Here is a 13,555-nt window from a genome sequence, read left to right as displayed (position 1 = left end):
AAGGGTATTACAAACAGGACAAAAGAAGTTATCCTGCCGTTGTATCGGGCGATGGTGCGCCCGCATCTGGAATACTGCGTCCAATATTGGTCGCCGTACCTTAAGAAGGATATGGCGTTACTCGAGAGGGTTCAGAGGAGAGCGACACGTCTGATAAAAGGGATGGAAAACCTTTCATACGCTGAGAGATTGGAGAAACTGGGTCTCTTTTCCCTGGAGAAGAGGAGACTTAGAGGGGATATGATAGAGACTTATAAGGTCATGAAGGGCATAGAGAGAGAGTAGAGAGGGACAGATTCTTCAAACTTTCTAAAAATAAAAACAAGAGGGCACTCGGAAAAGTTGAAAGGGGACAGATTCAAAACGAATGCTAGGAAGTTCTTCTTTACCCAACGAGTGGTGGACAACTGGAATGCGCTTCCAGAGGGCGTAATAGGGCAGAGTACAGTACTGGGGTTTAAGAAAGGATTGGACAATTTCCTGCTGGAAAAGGGGATAGAAGGGTATAAATAGAGGATTACTGCACAGGTCCTGGACCTGTTGGGCCGCCGCGTGAGCGGACTTCTGGGCATGATGGACCTCAGGTCTGACCCAGGAGAGGCATTGCTTATGTTCTTATGTTCTTATATTTTTAATATGAGTGCAATTTTTGAATTTGAAGATGAGGGGGGTGATATATGTATTTGACATGGATTACAATTTTGATTGAATTTAGGTGCTATTATAGTGTAATATGATTGTATAATATTGTTGCACTTATTTTTGGCTTCAAAATGAATAAAGATATATATAAAAAACAAAGATTGCAATGCAAATCCCCCCCATCCTGGATGTGTATGTGTATGTTAAAAGGGCCATAAAATAAAATCAGTTATCAGTCCTTACAGAATTTTTTCAATGAATGGAAAAAAATGGTGTTATAATTAGTATTATGGGGGTGGGGTCTGGGATGGAGATTGGGCGGGGTCTGGCCCGCGACTTAGCCTGTGTTTTGGATTTCAGCCCCTTAATGTGATTGAGTTTGACATCCCTGCTGTAGGTTCTGAAAATAACTGCAGCTTTGTTTTCATGTTATAATGAAATCTTATTACGCAACACTTCTGGTGCCTTTGAGACTGGAGGGTTTATTGTATTTATTTTGAATTCTTATACTTTGGTGCTTTCGGGGGTTCTAAGTAATTCTTCCGGTTGGAAAGCAGGTAGCACCTTTATTGTCCGGGCTAGGCACGTTTCACGGCACACTTCCTGCATGTCTGATTCAGGTGTAGGTGGAATGCTGTACCAGCAGCATTCTGCTCAGGGGTGTGTGCACACACACACAAGTGATCATTCAGCCCAGAAACTACCTGCACACACCATAGCAGAAGCAGCAGTGAATGTGGATCAGAAAGCCAGAAGCAGGGATGTGACTGACTGCACAGTGCTAGCAGTGAGTAACAAAGTGTAGTTACTTACCTGTAACGTAGGTTCTCTGTGGACAGCAGGATAGTCAGCCACACATTCTCACATGCAAGTACGAATTGTCACTGTTGACCAGTTGGTCTCTCACTGTTCATTGATTGTCATTGACCAGTTCACTGTTCTGTGAGTATTATTGCTCAGTTAACACAGCACTTTATCTAAAACCTTGTTTCCACAACTTCACCTGCTTTGCCTGATTACCCTGCCCGGCTCGGCCTCCACAGCCAGGCGAGGGATGCACAAAGCGCTAAGGCGCAGGTCCAGTCGGTACATCCCTCGGCTAGGGAGTCACCCATATGTGGCTGACTCATCCTGCTTGTCCTAAGAGAAAGTGTAGTTACTTACCTGTAACGTAGGTTCTCCGTGGACACACCATAGCAGAAGCAGCAGTGAATGTGGATCAGAAAGCTAGAAGCAGGGATGTGACTGACTGCACAGTGCTAACAGTGAGTAACAATTACTGTTTCACAGCAGCCAAGTTCCAGGAGGGAGACTGTGTATCAGACCTGGATTTCTGACAACCCTATACTGATGCATTGGGATTTATGGGATTTGCTGCACCAGTTTCAGTGGGTAGAATCAGATACGGCAAATACCACACTTGGTCCAGGATAGAAGTTTAAAACCAGGACTGGTCAAAAAGTCTCATCCTTGGAACAGGACAACTCTACTGTTTTGTGATAGTGCAGCTGCACTGTCTGCATTCAGTTCCTTTTTCTCTGCTTTGTCTTGCTCTTTTTGACTGGGTTGGGGGGGGGACTATCTTTTAAACTCTGTATACCTGTGAATACTGATGAACACCGAGGCCCTGATTCTTATAAATGGCACCTAAAACATAGTTGTTGAGAAATGTAGTGCTTGTGAATCTTAAGTTAAGCACCATTTATAGACGTGCACCTAAAGTGAACTTAGGCACATCCTATTTATACCAGGGTTTTCTTGATACCGGCGCTGAAGTCCACTTCAAGCATCTACACGCAAAACATGCCCATTATTCACCCACGATCTGCCCCTAATCATGCCTACTTTCTGGTAGGCGCCTGCCCAAAAGTGGTAGGTGTCTGCCACCCAATTAATTTTAATTTAAGCCCCTTATAAAGTGCTAATTGTTGGTTATCGGCGTTTATGAAGCTTTTAAAAATAATGTATCCCTCTTTTACAAAACCGCACAAGAGGTTTTTAGCATCGGCTGGTGCACTAAATGCTCTGCACTGCTCTGACGCTCATAGGACCTCTATGATTGTCTGAGCAGCGCAGAGCATTCAGCGTAACAGCTGGCGCTAAAAACCTCTTGCGTGGTTTTGTAAAAGGGGGGGTTACTTTAGGTGCCTAGATTGATTAGGCATGCCAATCTAGGTACCTAACTTTTTAGGTGCATTTTATACTATAGAGCAGGGATCTCAAAGTCCCTCCTTGAGGGCCGCAATCCAGTCAGATTTTCAGAATTTCCCCAATGAATATGCATTGAAAGCAGTGCATGCACATAGATCTCATGCATATTCATTGGGGAAATCCTGAAAACCCAACTGGATTGCGGCCCTCAAGGAGGGACTTTGAGACCCCTGCTATAGAGTCAGAGCCTGAGTGGCTGAAGATTAGTTTCCCTCAATATGGCTATATATGTTTGCAAATATGAAAAATTGGTATCTAACATGAAAATCACTCTTGGAATGTCCCTGGGGATAGTGCACATGTGTATAAGAGTGTAAATACACCCTAACTCAAATGAAAAGACCTTAATTAGATTAAATGGATCAAAGGGATCAATCAGTACGGGCCCGATGCCCTTATTTCAACCATTGGCCCCAGGCGGAGTTTATGCAGTGATAAACACTTAGAAATAAATCTAAATAAACCCAGCCTCGTACATCACATTGTCCCTTTGAAACCTACAAAAATATTAAAAAATCCACACATGAAACAAAACTACTCAAATTTCATTTGAGTTAGGGTGTATTTACACTCTTATACACATGTGCACTATCCCCAGGGACATTCCAAGAGTGATTTTCATGTTAGATACCAATTTTTCATATTTGTATTGATACATATATTGGTATCCATTTATATATTTTTGGTACAGTTTTTTGGCCTTGTTTGGTATATATGTTTGCAACAGGAGTTTTCAACCCAGTCCTCAGGACATACTCAGGCAGTCAGGTTTTCAGGATATCCACAATGAATTTGCATACAGTGGAGGTAGTGCATGTAAACTTATTTGTGCCTATTCATTGTGGGTATCCTGAAAACCTGACTGGCTGGCTGTGTCCCGTGTTCTGAGTTAAGAGCCCCTGTTCTACAAACATGCATATTTTTAGTATTTATAGGACGAGAAAATAAGGAATTTTAATTTGTATTTTACATTTAGTTAACGATCAGGTTTATGATCAAATTCCAAGAAAAGACCTTAAGGAAAATCAATCAGTAAATGTCATGAGAAGTTGGTGCAAATAAGTGGAGAGGGTTGCAAGTTGGAAAAGGGAGAAAAAGGGACTGGACACCCTGTCCTGGAGTAGAATAAGCACATTGATCAATAGTACAGAAGGGTCATGGCTTTGCAATAGTACAGCTCTGTGAATGCCAATAATACGTTTCGTTATAAGGATAATCACTGCTCTGTGATTGTATATTGCTGTGTACCCTGATGGTGCAAATTAATGTTTCACATCAACTAAGACAAGTCTGTTTGCTTCTGTAGGTGCCTTTTTCTTTGTGTACAATATCAGCCTGAAATTAAAAAAAAAAAATTTGCCTGGGAGTCAGAACAATTAAAGGTTCAAATGTCACATCAGACTGGCTAATTATAGAAATGAGAAATGTGACAGCCAGGTGTGTCACCATTTCCCAAACAGGGATCCTCTGTCTTATTGGAGGATAGATGCTTGGGACATGTGTGTGGCTGGGAGGAGTCGGCTACAGAAGTGGCAAGTGGTTAGCAGGAGAGGAAGTGACTGTGTGGGTATGAGAGAGAGGTGTTCTGAAGCGACTGTGTCTCACTCATCAGAGTTTTCAGCCGGCATATTAGGAGAATAATGCCTTCCAAACATTGAAGAAGTGATTCCAGCAAGTTAATACGCCTGCCACTGCCACCACAGGACTCATCACCTTCCAAGGGAAGGACCTGAATTCAGCAGGCAGAGACAGGGGTAAGTGTGAGAGGGCATAGGTACGGGGTACAACAAGATCTTGATTTCCACCCCACCCCCATATAGGATCATAAGCTCTTGGTAGAAGGGACATACATATTCTTGTCAATTAACAGATTCATAGTGGCAGAAACACAGGCTGAAATAACAGATAAAAAAAACATTATGCCAATCTGATACCTGTCCTTTCTGCTGCATTACCATAGACTCTGAACTCCAGTTTTACGCCTTGTTCCTTCTGGACACAGTAAATTCTGCCCCAAAAATAAAGTCAAGGGTCTGTTCTGGAGCACATTACAAACATTTCCAGGAAGTGCATGATGGCAGAGACATTACCTTCCATGGCATGTGGTCAAGTGTCAGCCAGAGCCTACAGGCACTGGTGTGGTTCAAGAATGTTTAGCACTGGGGAAGGTTCTCCATCCATGGACAGAGGAAGCATGGAGGAGACTTGGTAGTATGGAGGGGTACAAGATTCCCATTGCTATCTGAGGGTGTCATTAAAGACTATCTGTACTCCTGCAGTACTAATGGAATGAGGGTTGTTGCATCATGGGAAATGTGTGACATGCGAGGGAACATATGTTTCAGAATAAAATTTTACCATTTTTTGTAACCAGGTAATTTGCAAATCTTGGCTATACCTAGTAGTTAATAATAATAATAATTTTATTTCTTATATACCACTATACCCTAAGTTCGAAGAGGTTTACAGTGAAGTCGTGTCTAGAGAGAGTACAGTGTTAACAGTAGGATACAGGATAATATAAAATGAGTAGGTACTGGGGTGATTACAATAGGTACAGGATATTAACACGAAAAACAGTTACAGTATGTTTACAATGAGGTACAGGGTACTGGGTTGTTTACAATAAGGTACAAGATATTAACAAGAGAACAGTTACAGGATGTTTACAATAAGATACAGGATAGTACAAAGTGAGCGGGTACTGGGGTGATTACAGTAAGGTTCAAGATATTAACAAGAGAACAGTTACAGGATGTTTACTGTTAAGAGCATACTGGGCATACATCTATTTTTAAAATGTAGGTTATCTTCCCCCCCCCCCCATTACACAAAACCATAGTGCAGTTTTTAGTGCCGGCCACAGCAGTAATAGCTCCGACACTCATAGGAATTCTATGAGCATTGGAGCTGTTACTACCGTGGCCGGCTGTAAAAGGGGGGTATACCTTTTCAGTAGTGGAGGTATAAACTAATGCTTTGAGAACTGCTTCCCTCATTCTCCGTCTCTGTGGACAACATTCTCATCCTTCCTGTTTTGTCTGCTTGTAATATTATCGTTGACTCCTCTCTCTCCTTCACTGCCCAGATACAACATATTGCAAAAACCTGCCGCTTCTTCCTCTATAATATTACCAAAATCCAACCCTTCCTCTCTGAGCACACTACCAAAACACTCATCACCTTGCGCTTAGACTACTGCCAACTCGCTACTCTCAGGCCTTCCGCTTAGCCATCTCACTCCCCCCCAATCCATCCAGAATTCGGTTGCACGGCTCATATTCCGAGAGAGACATTATACTCGCGTTACCCCTCTCCTAAAGTCACTTCATTAGTTTCACATCCATTTCTGAATACAATTCAAACTCCTCTTTTTGACCTACAAATGCTCTCACTCAGCTACCCCTCACTAGCTCTCTTCACTTATCTCCCCTTTGTTCCCCCTCCTGTGAGCTCCGTTTAGCAGGTAAGTCCCTTCTATCTGTGCCCTTCTCTTCAACTGTCAACTCCATACTCCGTCCCTTCTACAGTATACTTGGAACAAGCTGCCCGAATCCCTACGCTGGGCTCCATCTCTGGCAGTGTTCAAGGCCCAGTTAAAAGCCCACCTCTTCAAGAGTGCTTTCAACTCCTAAATCCCTTCGAACCACATATGCTTCCCTTAATGTAGGGTTTTTCTTGTTGTAATCCGGCTTTGAATCTGAATTGAAATATAAGATTACTGCTTAGATTAGATTAGAAGGGCATGAACTAAATCGAAGAGTCAAGGGGTAGCTCAAGGGGACTTATGTTGAGAGATTTTCTTATCTCAGGAGGTCTCACAATCTGATTTTGTACCTGAGAAACTGGAGGTTTAAATTTACCCAAGTGCCAAGGAGCAGCAGTAGGATTTCTCTGGGATAATTGAGGTACAGTAGTTCCTAGATAGAGGAAAAGAGTATAGCCAGCAGCTTTCCAACCTCACTTTTTCTGCAATTCTAGGCACCTTTTTAGGAATATGCGGTTAGGGAATATCAAAGAAGCTTGTAATTTTAAAGGAATACAGCATAAATCATATCCAGAGAGAAAAGCTTGGCATATTATGGATGACTCAGTACAGATACTTTAAGGTAAACTCCTGGGTCATGCAAATAAAGCATGCTGTTGTACACTTGATAGCATCACACTGTTTAACTCTGTGTAAAACCAAATAAATAAAACCGTGTCGCTCTATTTATAGAGAAGATGCGGTATATAAGCTTAAAGTTTAGTTTAAATAAAAACATGGGCTGATGTCGCAAGGATGAGGGTTGCATCTGACTCAGGTGAGAAGCTGATCCAGGTTGGGTTTTGCCTCCATTGCATTATTAGACTCTGCTAGATATCCAATGGGGTAAAATTAAGTCATGGATCAGCCTCTCAGAGATGACTTGGGTCAAGTGGAAACCTCAGTCAACGTTCTGTTATTTTGTTTAGCATAATTATTGCACTGATCGCAACAATCCAATATTTTATTCACCACAGTTATTGCATTGATCTCAACACTGTTCAGTGATCTAGGATTGCCCAACTTGAATCCACTAGAAATAGTGCATTTTACTTCCTTGCTCTGACAACCTGAAACAACTCTCTTTGCAGTGAGCTATCTTTTTAAAAATGTCAAGGCAGAGCTCAAAACCTGGCTTTTTAACCAGGCTTATACCTAATACAACTTATGTTGCCATCCACCAAACCCAGCAGTAGCAATCCTCCATAAACCCTCCCCTTTACCTCCCTTAATTTCCCTCTCTGAGCAGCAACTGTAATTTGCCTCCTACCCCTCTTCTCTTCTTCTTCCCTTCCCCTCTCCCAGCCTCTCCTTTTCCTTTACCCCAGTAATTTCATTATTGCCTGCTTCCACCAACATTTTGCCGTCCTTGTACAATCGTATCATCCTCTCCAGACTAGACTACCGTAACTCCATCTATTTAAGTCTAACCAAAAAAAAGTCTTCAAAGACACCAGCGAATTCAGAACACTGCGGCCAAGCTGATCTTCGCAAAAAGCAAATTTGATCATGTTTCCCCACTTCTGTCCAAACTTCACTTGCTTTCAGTAATTTCCAGGGTTCATTTTAAATGCGCCTGCCTAGCTTTTAAGATCCTACACGGCATCCTCCCTCCCCTAATTCCACTATCTTGGAACTCCTTGAGTCCTGATACCATCAGGTCCACCCAAAAACTTAAACTATCCTTCGCCTCCCTAAAAGGTATCCTCTATGTGGGAAAATTAGGGAAATCTCTCTTCTTCAGAGTCACAGGACTTTGGAATAACCTTACTGCCCCACTACAGAATCTGGGCTCCTTCCAACTATCCCAAAAGCACCTGAAAACTAGGCTATTCATAAAAATGTAATGCTCTCTTCCCCCCTATACTCAACCTCCAACCCCATTATGCTGTTTCTTCCTTATATTAAGCTCTTGTAAACCGTGCCGAGCTCTATAATTATGGAGAGGATGCGGTATATATACTTAAGGTTTAGTTTAGTTTACTTTGCTTTTTTTCCTTCCCCAACCTCTGTAGCATGATTGACATCTGTCCTGTTTTTATTGGCATTCTTGTCCTTCTTTGGATATAAATATTGAACTAATTTCTGAGCATATGTGATCCCTGTATTCAGTCATTGTCCCCAAGAGCTCGAAGTAGCATTTTAAACTTTATAACCTTGTTGGGTGGGGGCATGGGACGACAGAGGTGCGAGTTGAACTCTTCTTCTTTTACTCTTTCTCTCCCCCTTTCTTTTTTTCTTCTTTTGTTCACCATGACAGTTGTTTTCCATATTTGGTAGGGAGGAATGGGGGTGGGGGGTCGGGTGTTGATTTTCTCAGAGAACTATCAGAGTCCAAATCCTCTGAGTTACAAGTACTTTTGAAGTTATTCTCGGGGGTGGATGGGAGGGTAGAGAGGGAGGTTATTTCAGGTGTTTTTGTAATATTGTACTAGTTTGTACTTGGTTTACCATTGTCATTGTTGGCTTTTGTTTGTATTGAAAATCAATAAAAAATGTTTTACGTTAAATATTGAACATCGCTATGTTCTGCATGTCAGTGAGTGACTGTATAGAAATCTTAATTAAACTGTTAACTGTAAACATTATCACATTTCAAGTTTATTTATAGCTTTATATGCCACCTATTTTAAAAATGTCTAAGTGGTTTACAATATAATTCTAAAATAAGGCAATAAGAGAAATAGAGAATAGGTGTCAGGTTTATTTAAAATTTGATACTATTGCTTATAATATTTCTATGCGGTGTACATAATAGGGAAAATAAGTAGGGGGATGGAAATACAATAATTGATAAGATAGTTTTAATACAGAAGGAATGGTGGGAACTATCAACGCATATCATTGGAGGAGCTCCTACTTTGGAGAAAGTCTTGGAGGCAGTGAAAGTACATTGAATAGAAATATTATAAGCCAAGCCTTAAATTATTCAGGAACATCTCTAGACATAATTGTGATGGAAGGGTATTCCAAAGAGATGGTGCCGTAACAGAAAAAAATAGTGTCTCGTGGTATCATAGGTTATATAGCGTGTGTTGGGTATAACCAGTACATTTTGTTGAGAAGAACATAAAGTGCAGGAAGATACACATGGAATAAGTAAATGGTCAAGATATAAAGGGACGAGGGATTGACAATTTTTAAAGACTAAAAATAGTATTTTATATGTAAGACAAGGAATTATAGGGATCCAATGTGCTGATTTGAGTAGGGGTGTCATGTGATCAGATTTGCGAGCTCCCATATGAGTTTAACTGCTGTGTTTTGAATAATCTGTAAGAACTGTAAATCTTTGCATGTTACAACTGTGGTAAAGTGCATTACAGTAGGCGATTTGTGTAATCACAAGAGAATGAGTTAATATGTTAAGGGCTGTTCACCATAGGCATTACATTGATTTCTGGTTAGGAACAGAGGAAAAGTTTGTTTTGTTGACCAGAAGACATTGTAACTTTGTGTTGGACATACAGTACTCAACTGATATTCACAGGGGTTCCATTCCAGGAACTCCCGCGAATCTTAAAAAAACGCGAATACGTTTTTTCATAGGGGAGACTGGAAAGGACAGCGGTAGAGGCAGGAGAGAGAAGCCAAAGCACTGGCGAGTGAAGGAAATCACTTGCTGCATGCTCCGACCGCCTCTTCCTGCATTAAAGTCAGGCCTTACCAATCAGCAGTTGCATGTCAAAGCAGCCCTGATTGGTAAGGCCTGAGTTTAGCGCAGGAAGAGGCGGTCGGAGCATATAGTGAGTGATTTCCTTCACTCACTGGCACTCCGGCTGCTCTCTCCTGCCTCTCCAGATGTCCTCTCCTGGTCAGCGGTTTGCGATCGGAAAATACCGCGAATGACCGGGACCGTGAACCGCCGACCGCAAATGACAGGGGGAACACTGTATTTCCCAAAACTGTGCTCCTGACTCCACAGCCAGTTGGGCTTTTAGAATACCTGCAATGAATGTATGTGAAATAAATTTGCATATACTAGGTCTCCAATATAGAAAAATGATGGCAGATAAAGTCCAAATGGCCTATCCAGTCTACCCATCCATAATTTCCTCCTCTCCCTAAGAGATCCCATATGCCTATTCTACACTTTCTCTCTACCACCTCTACCGGGAGACTATTCCACATATCTACCACCCTTTCTGTAAAAAAAAGTATTTCCTTAGATTACTCCTGAGCTTATCACCTCTTAACTTCATCCTATGCCCTCTCATTCCAGAGCTTCCTTTCAAATGAAAGATTTGCCTCATGCGCATTTATGCCAGATAGGTATTTAAACATTATTATATCTTGCCTTTCCCTACCTTTCCTCCAAAGTATACAGATTGAGATCTTTAAGTATTATGATGATCACCAACCATTTTAGTAGCCTTCCTCTGGATCGACTCCATCCTGTTTATATCTTTTTGAAGGTGCAGTCTCCAGAACAGTATACAATAATGAGGTCTCACCAGAGTCTTATACATGGGCATCAATACCTCCTTTTTCCTACTGGACATACCTCTCCCTGGCATCCTTCTAGCTTTTGCCATTGCCTTTTCAACCTGTTTGGCCACCTTAATTAAGATCATCATATACTATCACACCCAAGTCCTGCTCCTCTTTTGTGCATAAAAGTTTTTCAACCCCTAAACTGTACCATTCTCTCAGGTTTTTTCAGCCCAAATGCATAACCTTACATTTCTTAGCATTAAATCTTAGTTGTCAAATTTCAGACCATTCTTCAAGCTTCGCTGGGTCCTTCTTCAATGTTATTCATAGCATCAGGGATGTCTACTCTATTGCAGAATTTGGTATCATGACACCCTTGCAGAAATATCACTTACAAAAATGTTAAACAGAACAGGCCCAAAAACTGAATCTTGAGGCACACCACTGGTAACATCCCTTTCCTCAGAGCGATCTCCATTGACCACTACCCTCTATCGCCTTCCACTCAACTAGTTCCTAACCCAGTCTGTCACTTTGGGGTTGAGGGCACTCAGTTTATTTATTAGATATCTGTGTGGAACACTGTAAAAGGCTTTGCAAAAATCTAAATACACCATATCTAGTGTACTACTGATATCCATTTTTCTGGTCACCCAGTTACAGAAGTGATCAGATTTGTCTGACAAGATCTGCCTCTAGTGAATCCATGTTAACTCAGGTCCTGTAATCCAATGAATTCTAAAAACAGCCACTATTCTCTGTTTTAAGTGTTTCCATTTAATTTACTTATCACAGAAGTCAGACTTACTGGCCTGTAGTTCCCTACTTCTTCCTTACTTCTACTTTTGTGGAGAAGGGACCACATCCGCCCATCTCCAGTCCTCCGATACTAGTCTCGACTAGTGCTGCCTGATTCAAAGAAAAATTTTTCAATTTGATTCAGCCTATCGAATCGCGTTTTTATTTTTTTTTTTTAATTCACTTTTCCTGCCCAATTTGATGGTGTGGGTTTTTTTTGTTGTTTTTTTTTCCCAAATGTCCTGACGGGTTTATTTTGAAGCCTCTTCACCCACCCCACCCCCTTTGCCCTCTCCTACCCACGCTGGCAGATATTTAAAGCCAGTGACCGGATACGGCCCTGGCATCGAATATCTAACCTCGTTACGGATCACGGGAGGTAGCTGCCCGCAGTTTTAATATTGGGCCCAATGTCTTCATTAGCATAGGGTTTTAAATGAGCTATGCACTGACTACCTAAGTCTTTTCACACAGTTCATGTGCAAACCCTATTTGAACATATTTGAACCCTATTTGAACATTTGCCCAAGGTAGCATACAAATCTGTGTGCAGAAGCCACATTGAGCTGTGTGCAAAGCTTCCTGCGCTTTTATCACAAGGGCCTCTATAAATTAAGCCACTACTGAAAATTACTCCCTATATATGACAGATTTTGTTTATAGGATTTAGTTGTTTCCCTGATGCTGCTTTCTTCCTTGATTTTTCATATCGTGCTGGGCTTCACTACCACCCCCTCCGGTTGCTGCTACCAGGAATCATTGTGAGAGATGCATTAGGCTCTCTTCTCTTACTAGCTGTCAAAGCTTTGCAGATCCCAGGAGAGAGTTGTGCCTGCCTGAGTTTGCAGAACTAGCACTTTATAAAAGACTGTGATAAAATCGTGTGTATTTGTGTATGGTAAGGACAAGGTGAAAGGCAAAGAGGAACAGAGAATCATATAGCATGTCTGCACTAACCAGTTAGTAGGGTTACTAAGCTGTGCTATACTCATCCCTGTAAAAAGGCAGGAAGTGTAAAAGTGTGTGTGCATCTACAAGGTTAACCCTGAAGCTGTATGGTGTGGAGTAGGAGGCTGGCCCAGGAGTGTTGTGTGCTGGAAAGCTGTTTGTACAATTTTGAGTGTGTGTGAGAATCTCTGCTCCTGCTGTTTTATTTTTCCACACTGAAAAATCACAGAGGATAGCTGAAGCCCTTCTGGGCTGAGGAGTTAATGAGTAGGGCCTTGAGATAATCAGCTGACAGGCCTGGCCCTTATTTACATACTTCTGAAACTCACTTAAAGAGAGAGGCTGTAGATAACTTGACAGAACTAACCCTAGAGCTGCCAGGCAGGCTCCAGCTGAGAAGGGCAGGGTTGAGTGGTGGAACCGGAGCAGCAGGGTGACAGCCCGAGCGCAGAGAAAGAGGCACTGTGTGAAGCAGGAGACAAATCCATATGGATGAGGCAGCATGGTGGGGGCTCAGTCCTTCTTCACAAGCTTCCAATGCAGCTGTTACTTCCTCTGGCTTCTGATACGGCGCCTGGAAACCTGGTAATGCTCTCACTTTTATACAATCTTTCAAAGCACTCTTATATTTCAGACAACCTGCTTGTTGATGGCCTCGGTTCTAATAGGACTGCTGAGTTCCATTTATTCTTTCCTTCTGCAGTACTAGAAAAGATCTATGTTTGATGGTATACAGGTTTCCCAAGGTCATTACTTATTTCTGGTATAATGCTATCAGGTGCAGGTGTCTTGGGATCAATAGGTATTCTTGTTCTGGCACAGATATTATTCCTGTTTATGACGCCAACAAGTATGAAAGTATCCTAGGATCATCAATTCTCCATTGACAAGAGGATGACTCGGTCACACAAATGGGTGAAGCCATGGACTAGTTCTCTCTCAGACCTTAGAAAATTCCAGAAGGTTCTTCTGAGCATGCTTGGACTTCTGTGCAGC

General features: G+C 41.9%; 1 protein-coding gene across 4 annotated transcripts in view; it reads left to right on the top strand.

Annotated features, from left to right (window-relative positions):
* The window catches only part of IQSEC2 (IQ motif and Sec7 domain ArfGEF 2), a 529,618-nt gene that overhangs the window by 292,355 nt on the left and 223,708 nt on the right, over positions 1-13,555 (top strand). Inside the window, exon 1 of one of the 4 annotated variants that reach the window (XM_033921405.1) lies at positions 12,975-13,144. The exons of the other annotated variants lie outside the window; for them this stretch is intronic. Within the exon in view, the coding sequence (XP_033777296.1) occupies positions 13,062-13,144 (83 nt within the window). The 5' untranslated portion in view covers positions 12,975-13,061. Of the gene's footprint in view, positions 1-12,974; positions 13,145-13,555 lie in introns of those variants that run through there. 4 annotated transcript variants of the gene reach the window in all.

Source organism: Geotrypetes seraphini, chromosome 1, assembly GCF_902459505.1.
Source record: "Geotrypetes seraphini chromosome 1, aGeoSer1.1, whole genome shotgun sequence".
Taxonomy (NCBI): Eukaryota; Metazoa; Chordata; class Amphibia; order Gymnophiona; family Dermophiidae; genus Geotrypetes; species Geotrypetes seraphini.
This window is presented reverse-complemented; position numbering and strand designations above follow the sequence as displayed.